We start from the raw sequence: 21,342 nt of genomic DNA on the forward strand, positions 1-21,342 counted from the left end.
AAAAAAAAAAAAAGAAAGGAAAGGAAAGAAAATAATAGGATAATATGTACAGAATAATTTATCAAATTAAGAAACGATTATTTCAAGGAAACAATGAAAAAAATATATTAAAAATTATATCTACAATAAAAATTTGCTATCAGAGTATATATTTAAAATAAAAAATTTCAATAAAATATATATAAACAAAATAAGAAACTTTAATATATATATATATATAATATAATATAAAAAGTTATATTAAAATACACATAAAAAATTAAATCTTATAGTAAAGTATGTATAATATAAATTGCAGTAAAGTTATTAAATGATATTAATTACACTTAAAATTTGCTCTTTAATTGAATTATTAGTAATATTTTAAAAATAATTCATAATAATGAAAAAAAAAAAAAAAAACAGAAAGAGAGAGAGAAATTAGAAGTATATTTGAAGATGAAAAAGACTGAAACGAAAAGAGAAATGAAAAATAAAAATTGAAGAAATTTTATGAGCATGTTTTTTTTTTTTTTTTTTTTTTTTTTTATGAAGTTTTATAGCTTGTCAAAATAACTTTAACTATTTTTGTTTGTTGAGAAGAAAAATGTGAAAAATATGGAAAAAAAATTTTTGAAGAAATATATGGATGAAATGATAAAAATAAAGTAATGAAATGAGATAAAATAAAATGAAATAAGAGGAAGAAGTAATTGAAATAACAAGCAGAGTAATGGAAAGGCGGAAATAGAGCGATGTAAGCGATGAAAAGTAAACATCGCACAATTGCGCATCATTTTGCATAATGAAGTAACAATGAAAAACATATTTAAACATTTTGATGCTAAAAATGCATGAAAAATAAGTGAAATGATTGTTAAATTTATTCAATAGAATAATTCTTTTGTTTGGATAAACAAAATATAAAATTAGCTAATTTTAATTGAAATCTTTACCAAATCAATAATATTTTATTCATTTAAATAATATTTAATAAAAATTTCATACTAATTGTATGCTTATTTCTGGTTGATTGATAACATTGATTTATTTATTTAAAATATAACACTTTTTAAATATATTAAAATTTTTTTTTTTAAAAAACAATGTGTTTAAGTATATATTTTAAAAAAGCAAATGTTTAATTTTAAAATTTAAAAAGAAACAACACCTTAAAAAGTTAAACAAAATAATCATTTCAAATAATTCATAAATATGATAACAATAAAAAAAACGGATAAATATACCAATAAAAAAAATTGCAAGATAAAAAATAAAAATTTATTTATCTGATCATTTTTCGAGACAGGAAAAAATGAAATTTATTCGGCTAATATGCATAAATAAATAATTAGATAAAATATTTGATAAGCTTATAAGAAAAATGGGAATTACTTAGTAAAATGAATGATCTAAAGAAGCTAATAGCATTGCTTTTTAAGTGAAAAAATTTTTTCTCACTTCATTGTTAAGCAAAATCATTATTTAATTGGCTAAGAAAGCGTAAAGTTGAAAAGAAAAAGTGAAAAAATTTTTTTCAGATTGGAAAAAATTGATATTTCTTGCTCTTCCGTCGAGAAAAAGCTTTCTGTCAATGTGTTTCGCAGTGAAATGATGAAAAGAAAACAAATTTCTCGTTTTCTATTTCTTTTCTTTATTTTTATTTTTTAAAGTTATGAAAATTTTTTAGAAAGTTTTAAAAAAAAAAAATGAATAAAAAAAATCAATAATCATTTATGTTTTATTTTTAGACTGAGAATAACGAATATAAAAGAAAAATTAACATTTTAGAATTTTTTTTTTAAAAAAAAAAAGAAAAAGAAAAGAGAAAAAATTGTTTATTTGATAAATAAATTAAATTTTGACAAAAATTTTGAAATAAACATGTTGAATTGATGTAGCAAAATAAATAAAAGTTAATGTTGTATTTAAATTAAAATTCAAAAATATTAAAATATGAAATAAACAAAAAAATCAATCATTAATGATAAAGGATGAGAAATTTTTCATCTAACCATATGGTACTGAAATTAAAAGAAAAAAAATATCAATTCTTTAATTTCTTCTTCTATTTTCTTCCTTCTTCCTCCTTCCCTCTCCCTCCCTCTCTCCCTCTCTCTCCCTCTCTCTCTCTCTCTCTGTCATAACTTTCACTCTCTTTCTCCATTACTTAGCTTTCTTAGAGTAACTTTGATAATAGCTAAACATCTAATATACTTATAAACAGCCCAAACTGATTGACTGCTTTAGCTTTCATATTTTTATATTTATCCATGCAATATTTATAAATAAACGTTGAATTTTATTTTTTGAAAAAAATTGTAAAAAAATTTTGCTTAAATTTATTTATAAAAATTGTATAAGATAACAAGATAAATCTATTATAATATAATGAGTGAAATAAACATTAAAGGAACAAATAAACAAACAAATAACAACAAATAAATACAAGTAAATAACAGGGCAAAATAAAAAATAAATAAATAAATAAGTGATAAATATAGGAAATTAAATAAACAATGAAATATAAATAAAATTAAAATATTTAAAATTTCTCATATTTCATATCAAAATCAATGATTGAAAAAGTAGTAATCATTATGACTAATAATAAAACCATGAATTTGTAAAAGGACAAATGCTATTGTGTAAAAAAAAAAAAAAAAAAAGAGAGAGAAATATTTATATTGAACAGAAGGAGGGAAACAAAGAGAGAGAGAGAGAGAGGGAGAGAGAAAGAGAAAGGGAAAAAAAGACAAGAAAAATCAGGTTTCAAATGAATGACAACGATGACTTCTTTTTTCTTTTTTTTTTTTTTTTTCATTGTAGCGTTAATTAATGAAATATGAACTATATGAGATTGTGAGAAACAAATGACACAATTAGAAGCAAAATTTTATTATGTTTAGAAATTATCTACAAAATATTCAGAAAATTAAACTTATGCTTTTAATGTTTTATTTAATTTTATATAATTATAACTTAATTGTAAGTAATGCATGTAATTAGTAATTAAATCTTCATTGTTATGCATAAATTTTAATAATTTTCATAGTCAGAAAGATAAGAATATCCAATATAAGAATGAAAACAGCTTGCATAATCTTCAGGCGCATATGTCCCATTTGTGACATTTGCTTCATCTATTACTGTTGCGCTAGACTAAATGATGTCATTACTACATTATTAGTTTAGACTAATTTCTTTATGCTAATTCATCCAACATTTAATTAAACTAATTATTAGCTGCTGAAAATAATAGATTTATCAATAAATCTCATTTTGGTAAACTAAGCGAATATTAATTATAATTATAATGTGAAAAGAAACAAGTAAAAATGAATGCTTGAAACGGTAAAAGATTTTTTTTTCGAAAAAAGAAAAAATTTTCGAACAAAAAAAAAAAAAATATTCTGAAATTTCAACGAAAATTAAAATTTACAAAAAATTGAAAAAAAAAAAAAAAAACAAATACAAATGTTTTATGGAATATTTAACTAACAATTGAAATAAATAAAAGAATTCGATTACAAGACATTGCATACCTCTATGAATATATCAGCAAAAAATGTTTCTGTTCAAAATTTTTGAATAAATGTAACTGATGCATGGAGAAAATAAAATGAAATGATTAAAATTGATAAGGAATTGTCGTTATCATTTCAACAAACCACTGATAAATTGTTGGTGACATTGTTTTCAGATAACAGGGCAACATCAGTTAACATTTCAACATTTTTCAACATTTCAATGATAAAGGGATTATCATATACTTATCTTCTATTATCAATGATATCAAAAACTAATAATTATCATTTCGATAGTACGTCACAAAATAATCATGAATTAGCCTAGTTACTTAGTTATGCTATATTATTCATTATTTATTATTATTATATATATATTTTATAATAATTATTATTATTAGCATTATTACTAATTATAAAATTGTTATTACTCTTAATTACTACAAATTGTTATTACTATCATCTGTGATCTGATATTTTGTCAATTACAAGATAAATTTAATTATTTCTTTTTTTTTCCTTTTTCCACCCGATAAAATGTAAAGTAAATGAAAAGTGACATAAACTGAAACAGAGCACATATCTTGTCATACTTAATAAATTTATAAATTTTAATGCAAAATTTTAAAATAAATTTTGTTCTATTTTCTTTTTCATTTCATTGCAAAATTAATGGCGAAGTATTTTTTAAGTTATGGTAAAACCACTACACTGCACTTTTTTGTAATTGCAAATTTTATTACTTTATCTTTTGTCAGTAACTCATTTATTTAATTAAAGATGCGATAGCATAAATCAAAAAGACTTCAATTTTAATGGCTATCATTAACATTTTAATAGACTTTAACATTAGAGTTAAATAGTGAAAGTTAAGTAATAAATTGATGATTGTAATTTCTTAATGACAAATTATAATGGTCCTTACAAATATTTCATTCAACTTTTTGAAATAAACTCAACTATTAGACGTTAGACATTAAATTGAAAAATATTGGAACTTTTTGAAAATAAATTGTCAAATACTAGTAGATGTAGCATATTGAAATTAAATTTTGGTATAATTTATAATTATATATGCAAAAAAAAAAGAAAAGAAAAAAGTGCTATGACGAGATTAGATGTATCATTTGAGTAAGCATCGTATAATCATCATTATCGCTTGTTGTTAGCTAATTAACGTTATATTGCTATCGTGAAATACTTCAAGTAATCATTGCCTATTATTATACTTATTATTGCTATTTGTTTGGCAAATGAAGCATACAATTTGATATTTTAGAATTATACGCTTCGCAATATTTAGTCAAATATATATTAAGTCTCAAAAATTATTGCTGATGTTACATTTATTAAGTCATATTGAAAAAAAAAAAAAAAAAGAAAAAAGAGTTAACTAAGATTCGAAATCATATCATTTTGTTATCTTAAGCAATAAATAAATTGAATTGTTAAATAATTGATAATTTAACAATAATAATAATAATAATAATAATAATAATAATAATAATAATAATAATAATAATAATAATAATAATAATGACAATGACAATAGTATTAATAATAAATACAGAAAATTTACATTGACAAATGCGAGAAAATTTTATCTTATTTAAATAGCTTCTTTATTTGCATGCAAAATTTTCATTTTGACTTTCATTTTAATTGGATCGCAATTTAAACTTAAATTCATCACTTTGACAATGTTTTAATTGTGTTCTTTGTCATCAATTTATATTTATTGCAATCATTTATAGTACAGTGATGTAAACATGAAATTAATTTAGTAAATTTTTCGTTTCGATCCAAATTTTCATTAATTCTTTGCGTTCCCTTTAACATATTAAAAAGCATAATCTTTTTTTCTTGATTTGAATTTACCAAGCGACTAAAATGCACTAAAAGCACTTAAATTTTTTGTTCTTTAAGTTTAACTTTCATTGTTGAATCTAAGTTTGCTTCGAGATAAAAATTTAACGAATGCTTATAGAAAAATGATTAAACTCTGTCAGCATTCCATCCTAAAGTTTTAAATCTTTAATTATATGATTGAAAATTTGTGAAATAATTTTCAGATTCTCTTATCACACCAATAATTGCCTATCGAAGCTTCAATAATTCTATTTTTTTTTTTTTTTTTACATTCTTTATTTTGGGCATAAAAATTTACAATTCATGTGCATTTTTGGCATGCATATATGATTAAGTTATTGGTTGGGAGGGGAATAAAATTGCCTATCTTTGATTTGAATTGTGGACAATATTAAAAATTGAAAAAAATCCAAAAAAAAAATATTAAAATTTAGATGTGAAAATGTAAATCAAATTTTAAATTCCAATAAAAGTTAGAATTCAAAAGGTAAAAAAAAAAGAACTGCTAGAAATTGTATGAAATTGAATGCAATTTCTACTGAAAACAAACCAATGACAAGAGTAAAGGAAGAAGGAAAGAAGAAGCAGTATAAAATCAAACTGGAAGTATCCGAGAGAAATCACGTGTCTTCGCGTGAAGCACGATTAGATTGGGTTGAGGCTGAGTGAATTCACATATATCCGAGAGAAATCACGTGTCTTCGCGTGAAGCACGATTAGATTGGGTTGAGGTTGAGTGAATTCACATATATCCCAGAGAAATCACGTGTCTTCGCGTGAAGCACGATTAGATTGGGTTGAGGTTGAGTGAATTCACATATATCCGAGAGAAATCACGTGTCTTCGCGTGAAGCACGATTAGATTGGGTTGAGGTTGAGTGAATTCACATATATCCGAGAGAAATCACGTGTCTTCGCGTGAAGCACGATTAGATTGGGTTGAGGTTGAGTGAATTCACATATATCCGAGAGAAATCACGTGTCTTCGCGTGAAGCACGATTAGATTGGGTTGAGGCTGAGTGAATTCACATATATCCGAGAGAAATCACGTGTCTTCGCGTGAAGCACGATTAGATTGGGTTGAGGTTGAGTGTATATCCGAGAGAAACCATTAGACGTATTGCAATTGCGCTCTTGTCATACTCTTCAAATTGGACGTCAGTCAGGGTGGAGCGGACGATGCATTCATAGTGTGGTGGGTTTAACTTGGTTTATAAGTTAAGTGCTGGTGAGTTCAAGACTAAAGTGATGTGCTTGCTGAATGAAGAATAGAAGTTATCCCTGTCATAGCAATTGCTCAGATGACACAATTCCTCGTTTCTGACAGCGCTTTCTCCCCTTTTATCTGAAACATACGTGAAAAATGATTGTTACTTACTAGCTACTCACTACCCAAACACTGCAGTAACTGTTCGGGTATCTTATCTGAATGCTACCCATGCATGTCTTATTTGTATGTTATCAAACAATGTGAGAAACAACGTCTTACATGTATGCAACTCTAATTAATATCATTATTTATCTCTAATAGAGTTCAAAGTTCAAAGTTCACGTATTTCATTTCACGTTTTTCCATTGGTATATATGAAGAAAAGAATAAAATACTTATATGGTGAATTAGAGAAACAATGAAAATGAAGAAGCGCTAGAGATCGATATAATAACAAAAGAGTACACGATAGGTGAAAGAGACAGTTAAAGATAATGGAGCAGAATAGAGAACAATACGCAATATCTAATGTGAGACTGAATGCTGCAGTGAGAGACGGAGAGAACGAGAGCTGTTCACGATTAGTTGGATGAAGGACAGAGAACTAGAAGACTTCAGTTGGGGATCCTTAACAATGGATTTTGCATTGTTTAATTTATTTAGGATTTTTGAATTAAGATTTAGCCATTTGTTTTTTTTCTTTCTCTCACATTTATGCGTAATGCTTACTGCTAGAAATTGACGTACGATGATGTCACGTTTTATAGTTAATGGTAATTCTCGACACTAATTCTATTTTTTATATGTTTATTATAATCTTATATGTATATATGTGATAAAAAAACTTCACTGCTACATGTATGTGACAGTGTTATATATAATATAATAATTTTCAGATAAGACGAATTTAACGAATAGTAAATCCAGCAAAATTATGGTAGAAGAGTCAAAATCTGGTCTGGAAAAACTACATTCAGTGATAATTGATAGTGATGTTTCTAGCGAACCGTCATCAGTCATTGCCAATACTGAAATGAATCAGGTAGAATTTGTATGCTAATAGCAGATAAAAGGTTTTTTTTCGGAAAAAAGAGGTTTTTTTTTTTTTTTTTTTTTTTTTTTATTTTGTGATATTAAACAAAAGGTTTTACTTTCCGAGATTTGAAGTATGGATTTTGGAAAATTTGAAAGTTTGTTGTTAGTTGTAGAATTTTACACCAAATAAGCGTATTTCAAAATGGAATTTTAAAAAATAATAAATCAGCATATTCAAGTATCCTTTAGGAATCTCCATATATTTCCAGGATTCAGTAACAGTAGATCGTATCTTTGGAAACGAATATTTGTTGTTTTCCAGGAAATAGCATCAGAAGAAAGCGATGATGAATGTCCAATATTAATTAACGAAAAAGCTTTGCAGGAATCTTTTGAGGTAAAGTAAAAAATATTTTTATAACATGAAATATCCTCTACATAGTTTTATTTGTTGTAAAATCATAGTCGAATATTATTCTAAACTAATCTTACCATTAGATTTAGCTAAAATGATTGAATAACAGTTTTAAATGACTATTATGAAAAGAAGATTTGCATTGAATCATGGTTTTTACAGAGTGAAAATTCGCATTCCGTGAACCAGCTTGGGCCATCAAAGATGACAGAAAATGAACGTTGGCAAGGACGAAATCCCTTGCAAAAATTTTCGATTTTGATTGGCAGCAATAAATTAACATTTAAAGTTACTGATGCTCCTAAAATGCATATAGGTTAGTTTTATTTGATCAAAAAAGCAAAAAAAAAAAAAAGAAGTTGGTTGCCTTATTCGACCAATATAACGTAATACATGAAACATAAAGAATTCATGCTTTTCATATTTTTAAATCATTTTCATAAATTCAGCTAACTGGTTTATACTAAAAGTATTTTTGCAGTTGATGATGTGATATATGAAAAAAATGAGAGTGAAATGGACGATTCTTTTGGTGAAAGTACCCTGTGGAGTGATTATGACATTGGTCTTGATAGACTTATCTACCGGTGCAAAATATGTGGACGCGCTTATGCTCACAAACAACCCTTATTAGCTCACGAAAAAACTCATACCAGTAAGTACTAGTGTTTCTGTTTGATTTTTTTTGCAAGAGAAAAAATTTGTCTACGGAGAATGAAAGCAGTCAGTCAGAGAAACGTAAGTGTATATTTCAATATATCATAAATTACGCTTAGTTTCCAAACAGTTTTATCAGACATTACGTACAAAATTCTTCATTATGATAATTCTTTATAGCTGGACGACCTTATCAGTGTCCGATATGTACAAAATGTTTCGCTCGTCAAGTGAACTTCAGTATACATATGAAACTTCATGCAAGTGGCCGTCGTTATTTTTGCTCTTTATGTGGTAAATGGTTCAGGACACAGTCGTTAATGTCTGAACATCAGGTAACAAATAAATAATTATGCAAAAGTAATGTTACGATTCAAAAATTACTGCAGTAGTTCCACAACAACAAATATTTTCTTCCTTTTGTAGCAGTATGTGTTATTTCAGATTTTATTCAAATATTTTACATATTTAAGTTGGTATCGATGTTAAAAATGATCGGCAAGGTTCTATTGATAAAGCTTTCATAGTTTTTAAGACTCTTTGAAAACTCTGCAAAAACAGTGATGTTGGGTTCAGTCTAAATATTTTAATGGTATGCAAGAGGGACTATGTCAATTGATTTGTCTTCCAATCTAAGTTTTATCTGACTCCTAGAGATAACTGCAATGCATTTTTTGGGAGACCAGTTAAGTATGAAAAACATTTCATTACCATTTTCACGTTTATTTGATCAAATTTTAGCAAAAATGTTTTGCTTTGATGAATGGTTTACCCGTGCTAACTGATCGTCCACTAAGATATCGTTGCTATTATTGCGATAAAATGTTTCATCATCGGAGGGACAAGGTAATTATTGCTTATTGAATATCTCTATTAATACTAAAGAAAATGAATTAAAATTTACTCGGAATTCCTTTGAAATTAAGATGGAAAATGTTGGGGGTTAGGAATTCTACTTTTTCGTTAAGAATTATATATTTTGTAGATCTGTATGCTCTATACAGTTAGAAGTAATTATTTGTTTATATTTCGGTGACAAATATAGAAACTGATTATATTCTAAGTGCTAATATTTCATCAAGTATAAAATAGCCGAAATGGTTAGCCTCCTATGATCTATAATAATTTCAAATGTTCATCCCCTGTCGAAACTTTATAGAACATCCATGAAAGGACGCATACCGGTGAGCGCCCGTATACTTGTGGTTACTGCAGTAAGGGTTTTACGCAATCGCAAGCTCTTACAATTCATATAAGATCACATACCGGTGAAAGACCATTTAGCTGTTCAATATGCGGCAAGGAATTTCGGGACAGGTAAATTGCTCTGTTTCCTGTCAACCGCGCAGCTGTGATGAAAGATTAGAAAGAAATGCTGTTATAATGAGGCTGAATGCACATGTTGATAAATCATGTTCGAATCTGAGCTGCACGGTTGGCTCATTATTTGTTTCATGGATATGTGAATCTCGAAACAAATCTTTTCTGATGATTTGGTTAGAAAAATTAAATTACAGATTGGATCTAATTCGGAATGTAGGATTGTGGCAAATTTCTGGAATACTTTTTTTGATCACATCAATTTTACTGCGTGCAAAACTTTTTCTAATATTTTTTTATTTAAATCAAGAAATTTCAAAAGTTGTTTGAACTATTGGTTATCGGCTCATTTTATGAGGTTAAAAAGCTGCCTTAATTTTTTTCTTTTTTTGTTGAACAGATTTTTGATTCAGGAAATTTTCAGCTCAGCTTTAAGGAAGCACGAATTTACCAAGCATATCAAAGAAAACCTTCCAGATAACGACTATGATGATTCATCGAATGAAATAGCTTTAGTGACAGTACCGCATGTGAATTAATCATGACTTCCTGCTTTTTCAAATTGGCGTATTTTTTTTTCACATTTTTCCTTTATCTAAATTTTGTACAATATTTTTCAGTTTAACATATGACAGTAAAATAAGCATGAAGAGATCATTTTTACAAAACATATTGATGCTAATAATTTTTTTTTCATCCCTTTATGTTTGAAGAAATTTGGAAATCATTACTTTTATTTACGATACGGAAGGATATAAGATGGTACATTATGAAGGTCTTCTGTATCAATGCGAGAATTATGGTAATTGTAATTAGCACATTTGAGTTCTCCTGCGATATTTATTTTATTTAGGATTTATATGATATATAGAAATAATGCAGTGATAACGTTGAATAATGTTGAAATCTTCATCATCATACTACTTTTGTAGGTAAAAATCAAATTGTCATCACACATGGCCCATTCATTAGGTATAATCAATATAACACTCATTTTGTGACTACTTAAATAAATAAACAAATATATATTTTATATTTACTTATATGTTTTATATGTACTTGTGTATTAACCTTTTTGTAATTGTAACGAAAAATTATAAGCCAAATTCAAGTTAATATAACAGTTATATGAGACTGCCTTATTAGATTTGTCGGTGTTTTACATTATTCCGTTTTTTTTTTTGTTTTTTTGTTTTTTTGATTTGATCAATACTTTTGTGACGTGGCCTCCAGCTATAGAAAGTTTACTAAAATCTGTGAAGTTGCTCACTAAGCTTAATTTCTTTTTTTTGCAGTTGCATATTTTTAGTCTTTCTTATGTATAAAAGTTTCGATCTTCCAAAACTTTGTGATAAAAATGAAAATGTCATTAGTCGTATTGTTTCTATTCTTGACATATGTAAGCTTATTTATTATTTAAGTTACATATATATACAATCTCTCTTTAAGTATACCACCCTTCAGAATTCTCATCTCTAATTCTTGTGCATACTTTTATAGATCGAGTACAATCGTCACGTTCATTTATTGTCTTTATAGTTGTGTGTTTTATTGCAGGAACCATATTTCCTGATTTCTTTTATTTTTGGTAATAAATCAGTTAAAGTTCTTTTCTTTTGTTGAGCAGAATCGATGAACTTTCTGTTAACACTTTAAACGATCCATTAATCTACGGCGTTTTATGCTGAACTCATTCTCATTCAGACATAAATTAGTACAACCAAACAACAAACACCCAAACGAAAAGTTTTCTTTTGTCAAACCGATAAAGGATTTATATTTATTGATATTACATTTTAGGGTTATGGTTTATTGTAATTAATCATTTTAAGAATTATTATCCATCAATAAAATCAACTTTGCATGAATTCATGTGCCCAACCTGTGATTCTGTAGTTAGTGAGATTTCATTTTTTTTTTTTTTTTTTTGTTTAGATATTCATCGAGATGTCAAGTATGATAAATAATTTCGTCTTTTCCCTTTATCGCATGATACTAAATCTTGGAATCTGATAAATGAAAAATCTTCCTGATTAATTTGATTTTCCAACTGACTGATTTCTTTTAATTATGAAGATATTTAATAGAAAATGAATAATTGAAGAAAAATGAATGTTATTCTAAATTAATGAGAAGAGACTGTGTTGTATGCATGTGTGTGTGTGTGTGTGTGTATGTGTGTGTGTGTGTGTGTGTGTGTGTGTGTGTGTGTGTGTGTGTGTGTGTGTGTGTGTGTGTGTGTGTGTTGTATGCATGTGTGTGTGTGTGTGTGTGTGTGTGTGTGTGTGTGTGTGTGTGTGTGTGTGTGTGTGTGTGTGTGTGTGTGTGTGTGTGTGTGACATACAATTTTGTTGTGATTGAGAAACAAAACCTTAATGAAAACTGGAAAATTTTGATGGATATATTACAAAATGTTTTGATAGTTACTTATTGCCTACATCAGAAAAAAATCAGAAGGTGAGAAAGGGAGGGAGAGAGAGAGTGGGTGAAGTTATCAGTTTTTATCTCTTATTATCATCATTGTATGCTCATTTTTCTAGTGATCAATTACTGATAATTCTAGAGATAATGAAGCCATTACTTATGATACATAATATCTGCGATTGGTGTTGCATAACAAAATCATCAATTATTGAATGCAAATTATGTCCAAAATGTGCCATGCAAATTACTCCTAATAATTCACAAATTATTTTACTACCAAATCCATTTTGTTCTAAAACTACTGGACATTGCTGTATTTTATTAAAGCCATCTGTAAATTCATTCAACAAGTTAGTTTTCATTTTTTTTTTTTTTTTTAATAATGCTATCCATTTTTCATTAATTACAATTGAAAATTTCACTTTTTTACTTGTTTTCAAAATTTTAGAAATGTTTGTTTTTAAATTTTATAAGCTATGAAAAAAGAAATTAACATTATTAGATTTGTTGTTTTTTTTTTTTTAATGTTTCATAACATATTTACAGTTAATTAATTATTTGAAATTTTCTTGTAATCATTTTAATCTTTTATTTGTTTTTTTTTTTTTTTTTTCTAGTAAAAGAATTTAAATATAATATTGGAATTTATATAGATATAAACTGGGCGATGATCTTCATATTGGTTTATCGAATTCAAAAGGTTTCGTGTTCTCTTATACCACTAATGGCATAATAATTGAATCATTATGGAATGATTCTCTATGTATTTATCAATTCGCTGATAACGAAATGTATGATAAAAGGATGAAAACATTTGTTAAGAAGTACCACAGCCAATTTAGCCGTCAAGTTTGTTTTATTATCCATTTTGAAAGAAATTTAAAAAAAAAATCACTTTCATTTATTTCTTCTTTTTTTTCTTCTCGAAACATCTATATCTTAAAAGATATTAAGAAGAAATGAAGTTGAAATTGTAAATATTAGTGAAATTTATTTGACCAATTTTCCAATGAGATTGACGATTGCGGTGAAATACTAAGAAATATATTATTAGAAACTTGAAGCATGATAAAATGAAATAAGTTATATTAATGAGAGAGTTCGTAGAATCATATTTTGAATTTAAAATTGTGGTTCCGGTTTTGATACTACCGGAAAGCATGCTATTATGACAAGTAAATGAATGATAATAATGAAATTATTGTTAAATATGATTTATTTGCAGTATTATGACAAAAGGAATTGGAACTGTTATGATTTTGTTGTGGAATTTTTGCTTGATATTGGCGTGTTGAAACGTACGACGCACGTGAAAGAACAATTCGTTACAGAATACGTTTGCAAAGCGTTACAGAGAGTACTTCGTTATTATAATCTTTTGAATAGATTATCACAATCCAAAGTTAATTATCTTAAATTATCGTAATTTTTTTGTTAGTTGTTTTCTTTTTTTTTTTTTTTTCCTTTTTGATCATTTTACTAATGTGATCAAAAATTTTTTCTTTAACTTGTATAAACATATACTGTAAATGATTAAAATTATTACAAAGCATCACATTATCTTAATTATCTTTATATATATCGAAAAATAAATGTTTTCGTGATATCACTTAAAATTTAATCGAAATCAAATATGAAATCTTCCTTCATATAATTAGATCATGTAATAGTAAAGAGTTCTAATTATGAAAAAAAAATTTTTTTTTTGGCTATAATAACCTACACAAAAATAGCAAAATAATTAGATGATGTAATGAGGAATATATTTTGGAAAAAAGAAAAACAAGAATGAGATATAATAATTATTAAATATGATAATTATTATCATATAATAAGCAATCAGTTATGAAGTATTAAAAGTTTTATTCTTATTTTAATTGTGAAATAAAAAAAAAATTTTTTTTTTTCGACTTTAATAATAGCAGTATTTAATGTGTCAATGTCTGGGAATATTACTGCAATCAATGAAAGTGATAATATATGGTAATTAAATTTTGTTTTTATGTATGTTTTTATTACGTTTTATCATTTATATCAATAATGATTGTATACATTATTGATTGATTTAATTCAACTATATAAGCATAAAAAGAGATAATTGGTTATGGTTTTTTATAATATTAATAAAAAGAATATTATTTTTGTGCAAATGTGTTATATCATTAAATCTATTCAACTATTTATATATGTTAATGTTGTTGCATTTGAGTTTAAAAAGAAAGAAAGTAAGAAAGATTCAAATTATAATGGCATACGTCAATTTAATTTAATCCTTTATAAATCATTCTAAAAATTTTCATTAATTAATAAATGTACTAAAGTAAGATGATTAATTTATTTGGATGGGAATAAATTTTGCATTGTATGGCCTCCTCATGTATTCACGTAATTTTGAGGTCGACGTTAATGCTTAGACGTTTTACTTTCTTATTTGTTACTTTCGTTTACGTGTTTCCCACATATGTTTTGCAATGCAATATTTCATCTGTTTGAAAATTTTTTTTTAATTAAAAAAAATTCAGCAATACAATTTAGTTTGTATTTTAAATTATGTGCACGTATATAATTATCTCTATTTAATTATAAATTTTTTAATTATGGTATATTTGCATTTATTTAAATTACAACTTATTTTACAGTTCAAATTATGGCAGAAAGTTTAGAAGGAAGTAAAGATATGGATTGTGATAAAAAGATGGATTCATTAGGTTATTCCAAGGAACAGGTTTCTTTTCTTTTCTTTTTTTCTTCCCAAATTGATCACTGTTTTGAATGTAATGTTGTGTTTTCTTAATTTGCTTTTTTTGTGGCAAGTTTTTGAACCGTGAAAGTATTTTACTGCGCTTATTTTTTCTCTGCTTTTTTTTTCTTACTCTTGAAATGTTACAATATGATATTGCGTTGTAAGTTAATAAATGATACTTTTCAGTTTGATAAATTTATTCATGATTATCGTGAATTAGCTGAATCTTCCATAGATAGCTCATATGAAAGTGATACTCCAATGGATGCTGCATTGAAGAAGGATTTCATTAATGCAGAAAGAAAATTGAGAAAAACTTTTTATACTATCAAAAAGTATGCTCAATTTATAATTTGTTATAACGTTTTTTTCACATGTGTGTTATTTACAATTGTGAAGGAATGTAGAAGTTACGTAAAATACTTATTTTCTTATTTGATATAGCAGACTGGAATATTAACTAAAGAATGTTGTAATTTTTGTATAGAATATAGTATTAACATTTTAATATGATGTAGTTGTAAAAGATGTAGAATAGCTGAATTTTCTATGGATAACTTGCATGAAGATATTGTTTCAATTTTTTAAAGTTATTTCTTGCACAATGTAAGCATCAGTGTTGGTTAGTAAACTTGAGAAGAATTAAAGGAAATGAATAAGAGCTCTGTAGCTACCTTTTCGTTGTCCTATTTTTTTCGGATTATTTTCTTTTTATTACGAAATAAATGGATTATTTTTAGATTACCCAAGGCAGAGAATTTAGATGAACTGTATTTGCGTGTCGAATCTATGCTAGCCATTTTTAAAACGGTAAGACTAATTTCGCTTCTTTTTTTTTTTTTTTACTCAGTACATTCATGTGAGATCTACTTTCATGATTAGATATAATTATAAAAAGTATCTGATTCATTTTTAGTTAGAAATCGTAAAAGTGGATAGTAAAGAAGAATTCAATCTTCACAATGTGCCTTTACCGGAGTATGATGCTTCGGATATCGAATTATTGCTTGGCAAAGAGTTTGCACCGATACAAGTAACGCATAAAAATGGTTTATCAAAATTTGAAGACAAACTACGAGAGAAAGTTATTCGGAATATCCGACTGGCTAAAATTCTATTGCAAGAATGTGACGAAACTGTGCTTTCATATCGGGAAAGAGGTGATTGCTATTGTTTTATACGGAGTTTTTGCAAATCTTATTGAAAATTTTCCAATCACAAATTGTTCTTTTTTAAATGGTGTTTAATCATATTTTTCTGTGATTATGGGGGTCAGTAAGTGATTTTTTTTTCAGTTCTGCGAAATATGCAGCTGTAAAAGAAATCATAGAATTTTAGCCGGGATCACGGCACAGACCAGAGCATATTCTTCTATTGAATGAATTCATTCATCTTTCGCTTTTCCGGCAAGTTCTTTGTCAATAGTTCCTTAATCTATGAAGATACGTGTTCCATGAACTTAGAATTGAACTAGACGGTTTATTGGTTTTCCACTTTTGTTGTGGTTTTTATCTCTTTTTTTTTTTATCTATCTCTTACTTCACTTTAATATTCATATTTAATTGCTGTTTCCTTTAAAGTAAGTTATTTCTTTTCTAGGTTGACGCACCAGCTCGTCAATTTCTCCGGAGCTGCAACATCGAGAATGTACTTTATATGCTATACATATGAAATACTTGTTAACATTTCGATTTCATTAAGAATTGTCTGTTATTTTAATTAATTGAAACGCAGAGAATGTATTTGATGAAATTTTAAATAAAATCTCACAAAAATATGTAATTTCCCATTTCAGAATGATAGCAACAAAAATATTCTTGCTATAGAACAACATTTGTATTAATATCATAATATCATTAATGAAATGTTATCACCGAACAGGTTGTAATAGTTCTTCAAAACATTTGCATTCAGTTGTTCCATTTGGAGCTGTTCTAGAAGCATACACATAGCAGTAGCCACCTTCTAATCCCTATAAAATCATTGCTATGATTATTATTATAACGAAAAAGAAATTAATTCCAGTCATAAAATTTATGATACACTTAAAATTTATAGTAAAAAGATATTTTGTTTCATTGCAGATATTAGCTTAGATAAATGTTTTATCTTTGAAATTGATACTATGGAATTTCAAGAAGAAATGTGGAATATTTTTCTTTTTTCTTATATCATTCTATGCAATGCATCATAATATTAAAATATCATAAAATTAATGCACATATATTTACAGCACTATCTATTTTCTTCTTTGTGTTTGAACATAATATTAATTTTGATAAAATTATTAACAGCATAGTATATTATTGTATTCCTTTTAGAATATAAAAGAGGAGATAAAAATGTAATTTGGAAAAGAACAACTTAATGAAACTGCGAATAAGTTTATTTATTGTTTTTATATAAATTATCAGTTAATTTGGATAGACATAAAATATGAAATGTTTATTAATATTTTCACCTTTAACTTCGTTACAAATTTTTTCTATTGTTTTGATGTTAATTGAAAGATGATAAATGTGCTTCACATTTCGAAAAAGAGAGAAATAGCGAAAAAAAAAAGCGGAAAAGAAAAATGAATGTAATAGTGTTGTTTGTTATCATCATCATTAAATTCAGATAGCTAGTTGTTTGCCTGTTCAATTTTTTTTTCATTTTCTTTTTGTTTCTCTAAAATTCAAATGTATTTATGCATTGTATGTTTTTATTTTATTTATTAGATCAAAGATAAAATTAAATAGATGAATAGGTAATAGTAAAATTTTACAATATATCCGAAAGATTAGAAATTGATAGATACAATGAAATTTTAAGAAGTACATACATGCAAATTGTTATAGTATAACATGGAATAGGTAAAGTTTTTAGATTTTTTTAACTAAACCTATTTTTTTTTTCAATGTTTTATCCATAATTACATATTTATTGGATAACTTTTTACTCTATCATTTTAGAGTGTAATTTGAAAAAGAATGAATAATTCTAAAAAATTTCCAAAATTCCTAAATAGTTATTTCTGTTGAAATGGGAATAAATTTTTTGATTCGGTAAATAAACATTTCCTTACTTTTTTTTTTCTCTTCTAAATTTATATAAAAGAAATATCAGTGACTCATTTTGAAGAAATTAATGAGGTATGAATAACATTAGCTGAATGTGTTTTCTTAAGTAAAAAAAAAAAAAAATAAAAACATTAAAATTTCAATGTCACATTAATTATTATTACGAAATGTTTTCTTGGATGCTTTACTTCTCGAAAGTACCATTTAAAATGGAAAAATAGGAAGTATGAAAATTAGAATTATGTCTAAAATGTGTTCAAAGGAAGGGAAGTAATACGTGTAGTGATAAGACTAAAGATAAATTCATATAATGATGTTATGATATGATCAATGATAATTGTGATGATTAGAGAAATTAATGGATGAATAAGATGGCTTTTTAGGCAGATAAAAGAATCTTCATTAATCAATTAGCATAGCGATGATTTTTTCCATCACTATATTTCACATTGATTTCAATTTTTTATTTTTGAAAGAAAATTTCATTACTAATTGTGATTAGATTAGAAAATATAATAAGAATTTGAGTTTTTTTTTTATTTCGAAAAATAGATAAAATGAAATTGAACGGATAGCATGAAAAAGTAAAATGAAAAAAATATTTATTCATATGCTGACAAATAAATGTTAACTTTTAAATTAAGCTTTGTTAAATTCAATTAGATTGATAGAAATTATTGAAAGTATTTATATTTGTTGGTATTATTTTAATGTTTCATACAAAAAAGAAAACATCAAAAATATTTCTGCATCAAATTAATTACTAAATAGAAATGAAAAGTATTGTAAATAGTTATAAGATATATTTATGACGTTGCTGATGAAAATTAAAATGCTAAAATTATACTCAAATTTAAAGCCATTCATATTCCATATATTAACAAATTATATCATATCTAAAAATAAATGAAATGAAAAAAAATATATATTGAACAACAACAAAAAAAAAAAAAATGTTAATATATAAATTACAAAATATTTTGCAATAAATAAATGACAAAAAAAAAATTTCACTATAACAATATATCATAATTTTATGACCTTTTAATTAAAGAAGAATTTTTTTTTTTTTTCAAATTATATTATTCTTAAATTAATTATAATATATTATTTTTTTAAATTGTAATATTTTGTATAATAATGAAAAATCTTTTAAATTTCAAAAAACAAAAAAAAAAGATGAAAATAAAAGAAATATTTTATGCTAACTTACTCGTTTTATGCAATACTCATTGCATATTTTTTGCATTCGTTTACATATGCTACCATTGAGCGGTATTTTATAATGATAGCAGGAACAAGTGAAATCGTATCCATCCCATATGGAACAATGACCATACCAGTATGAATCTTGTTTACATAATTCATCGCATGCTTGATGATCTGATAAATTGCATCCAAATCTAAATTTTCTTTTTCTTTTTCTTTTTTTTTTTTTGCGTTCAAAATTTATTATTTAAAAATTAATTCATTTTCTTATCATCAGTTTTTTTTTTTTTTTTTTTTTTTTTTTTGTATTTTTCTTCTTTGTTTTCTTTTGATTTTTAAATTAATAAAATTTTCATAATTTTTGTTTTTATTCTTTTGATTATTAAATTAATAAAATTTCTGTAAATTTTTTTTACTATTGAATCAATAAAATTTTAAAAATTTTCGTTTTTATTTTCCTTATTATCATTAAGTTAGTGAAATTTTTGCAAATTTTTTAAATTATTTTTTTCTCTTACTAAATAAATAATCATCCATTTGAATTTATTCTTTTAGAAAAAAAGAAAAGAAAACTATTAAATTTAATTTATTTTATTCATTCCTTTTTTTTTTCCTAATTTTCACATCTTTTTTATTTTGATAAAATATTATTGAATCACTTTCAATTATATTACATCACACATACATATACAAATGTACACAAAAAGTTCTTTCAAACTGTTCAAAAGAAAAAGTAATTTGTAATTTGGCCAAATTTTTTTCTTTCAAACTCATTTAAAAAAAAAAAAGGCAAATTTGTAATTGTAAACATCAAATGCCATTTCTAATATCATCAATTTGCTGTGATGAGATGGTTGTTGTAATTTATGATAATATGAAACGATGCGTATACCTACCTATCTATTTAAACAGTTAAATCAATTTCTTCAAGTGAAGTAGTAAATTTTGAAAAAACCATTAATTTTACACTAGCACCTCTAATGGAACTAATTATATTAATTAGCATAAATCGATAACAGTGCAATATTTATTGCCTTATAAAGATGATAAATATTGGAATATTTTAATTAAATTAATTAATAAAATAAACAAATGTCTAATGAATATTTCATTTCATTTTCATTCATTTTTTTTTTTTAAATTTCAAAAAAAAGTTATTTTTTATGTGTAGAGGAAAAATATTTTTTTTTTTTTTTACTCATGATATTTTAATTAAAAATTTAAATTTATTTATATTAATCAATTTAAATTTTAGAGAGAAGAAAAATTTGGCAAATAAATAAATATAGCAATGAAGGAATTATTTCGATTAAAAATTTTTATCATATAATGCTAAATAATAAAATGTAAACAAATATGATTGAATTTACCTTTGCTGTGCGATATCTTTTGTTGTGACAACATTGATAATGATGATAAGAATACAATAAATGATAAGAATAGTTCGAAAATTAATTAAATTTAACGAACAATAAGTCCTACTAATACTAATACTACTATTATCATTATCACTGTTATTATCACTACTGCAACTACTACTACTACTACAACTATCACTCCATTCTCTATCACATTGCCAGTACCATCGATCACGATAAAAATTTCGGACGCTACAACTCGTCGTCAGTTTATTTGGTGACATTTGATGACATGCCAAATAAGCAAGCTCTCAACAGCGTTTGACCCTCTCTGCTGATAGACATTTCATTCCTATCAATTTTCATTCATTCTTAAATGCTCCTAAACCACTCCTTTCTAATGATTGAAACGTTACACTCTGTAATTTCTTAATTTCTTTTTCTTTTCTTTTCCATCTTTTCTCTTTTTTTTTTCTTTTATCGTTTTTTTTTAACAATTTTTACAAAAAAAAAAAAAAAAAAAAAAAACAAAA

The 21,342-nt window shown here is 25.5% G+C and overlaps 4 protein-coding genes across 7 annotated transcripts; 3 read left to right on the forward strand and 1 right to left on the reverse strand.

Moving 5' to 3' along the window:
* Positions 1–7,334: 7,334 nt before the first annotated feature.
* Positions 7,335–10,552, forward strand: Bm10628 (Zinc finger, C2H2 type family protein; the record flags this gene model as incomplete). Its single annotated transcript, XM_001900926.2, has 9 exons — positions 7,335–7,359; positions 7,483–7,628; positions 7,944–8,018; positions 8,199–8,352; positions 8,518–8,691; positions 8,874–9,028; positions 9,435–9,539; positions 9,853–10,010; positions 10,438–10,552. 9 exons carry the CDS (start codon positions 7,335–7,337, stop codon positions 10,550–10,552), a joined length of 1,107 nt encoding a protein of 368 aa, XP_001900961.2.
* Positions 10,553–12,581: 2,029 nt separating this feature from the next.
* Bm14700 (protein W10D9.3, putative) lies at positions 12,582–13,863 on the forward strand (the record flags this gene model as incomplete). The annotated part of the gene is made up of 3 exons (XM_001900925.2): positions 12,582–12,787; positions 13,091–13,286; positions 13,663–13,863. The coding sequence occupies 3 exons, from the start codon at positions 12,582–12,584 to the stop codon at positions 13,861–13,863; spliced, it is 603 nt and encodes a 200-aa protein (XP_001900960.2).
* A 1,221-nt stretch (positions 13,864–15,084) lies between these two features.
* Bm6273 (protein W10D9.3, putative) lies at positions 15,085–16,784 on the forward strand (the record flags this gene model as incomplete). 2 transcript variants are annotated; one of them, XM_043079270.1, is made up of 5 exons in its annotated part: positions 15,085–15,162; positions 15,367–15,515; positions 15,921–15,990; positions 16,097–16,340; positions 16,780–16,784. In XM_043079270.1, 5 exons carry the CDS (start codon positions 15,085–15,087, stop codon positions 16,782–16,784), a joined length of 546 nt encoding a protein of 181 aa, XP_042935204.1. The 2 variants fall into 2 exon arrangements, with proteins under 2 accessions (XP_042935204.1, XP_042935205.1); XM_043079271.1 differs by lacking the exon at positions 16,780–16,784 and adding an exon at positions 16,476–16,498.
* Bm3823 (Uncharacterized protein) lies at positions 16,739–21,093 on the reverse strand (the record flags this gene model as incomplete). 3 transcript variants are annotated; one of them, XM_043079272.1, is made up of 4 exons in its annotated part: positions 16,739–16,811; positions 17,055–17,152; positions 19,456–19,645; positions 20,822–21,093. In XM_043079272.1, the coding sequence occupies 4 exons, from the start codon at positions 21,091–21,093 to the stop codon at positions 16,739–16,741; spliced, it is 633 nt and encodes a 210-aa protein (XP_042935206.1). The 3 variants fall into 3 exon arrangements, with proteins under 3 accessions (XP_042935206.1, XP_042935207.1, XP_042935208.1); XM_043079273.1 differs by lacking the exon at positions 20,822–21,093 and having other exon boundaries at positions 19,456–19,491; XM_043079274.1 differs by lacking the exon at positions 16,739–16,811 and having other exon boundaries at positions 17,051–17,152.
* Between the last annotated feature and the right edge of the window lie 249 nt (positions 21,094–21,342).

This window comes from Brugia malayi (genome assembly GCF_000002995.4).
Source record: "Brugia malayi strain FR3 genome assembly, contig: Bm_v4_Chr2_contig_001, whole genome shotgun sequence".
NCBI lineage: Eukaryota > Metazoa > Nematoda > Chromadorea > Rhabditida > Onchocercidae > Brugia > Brugia malayi.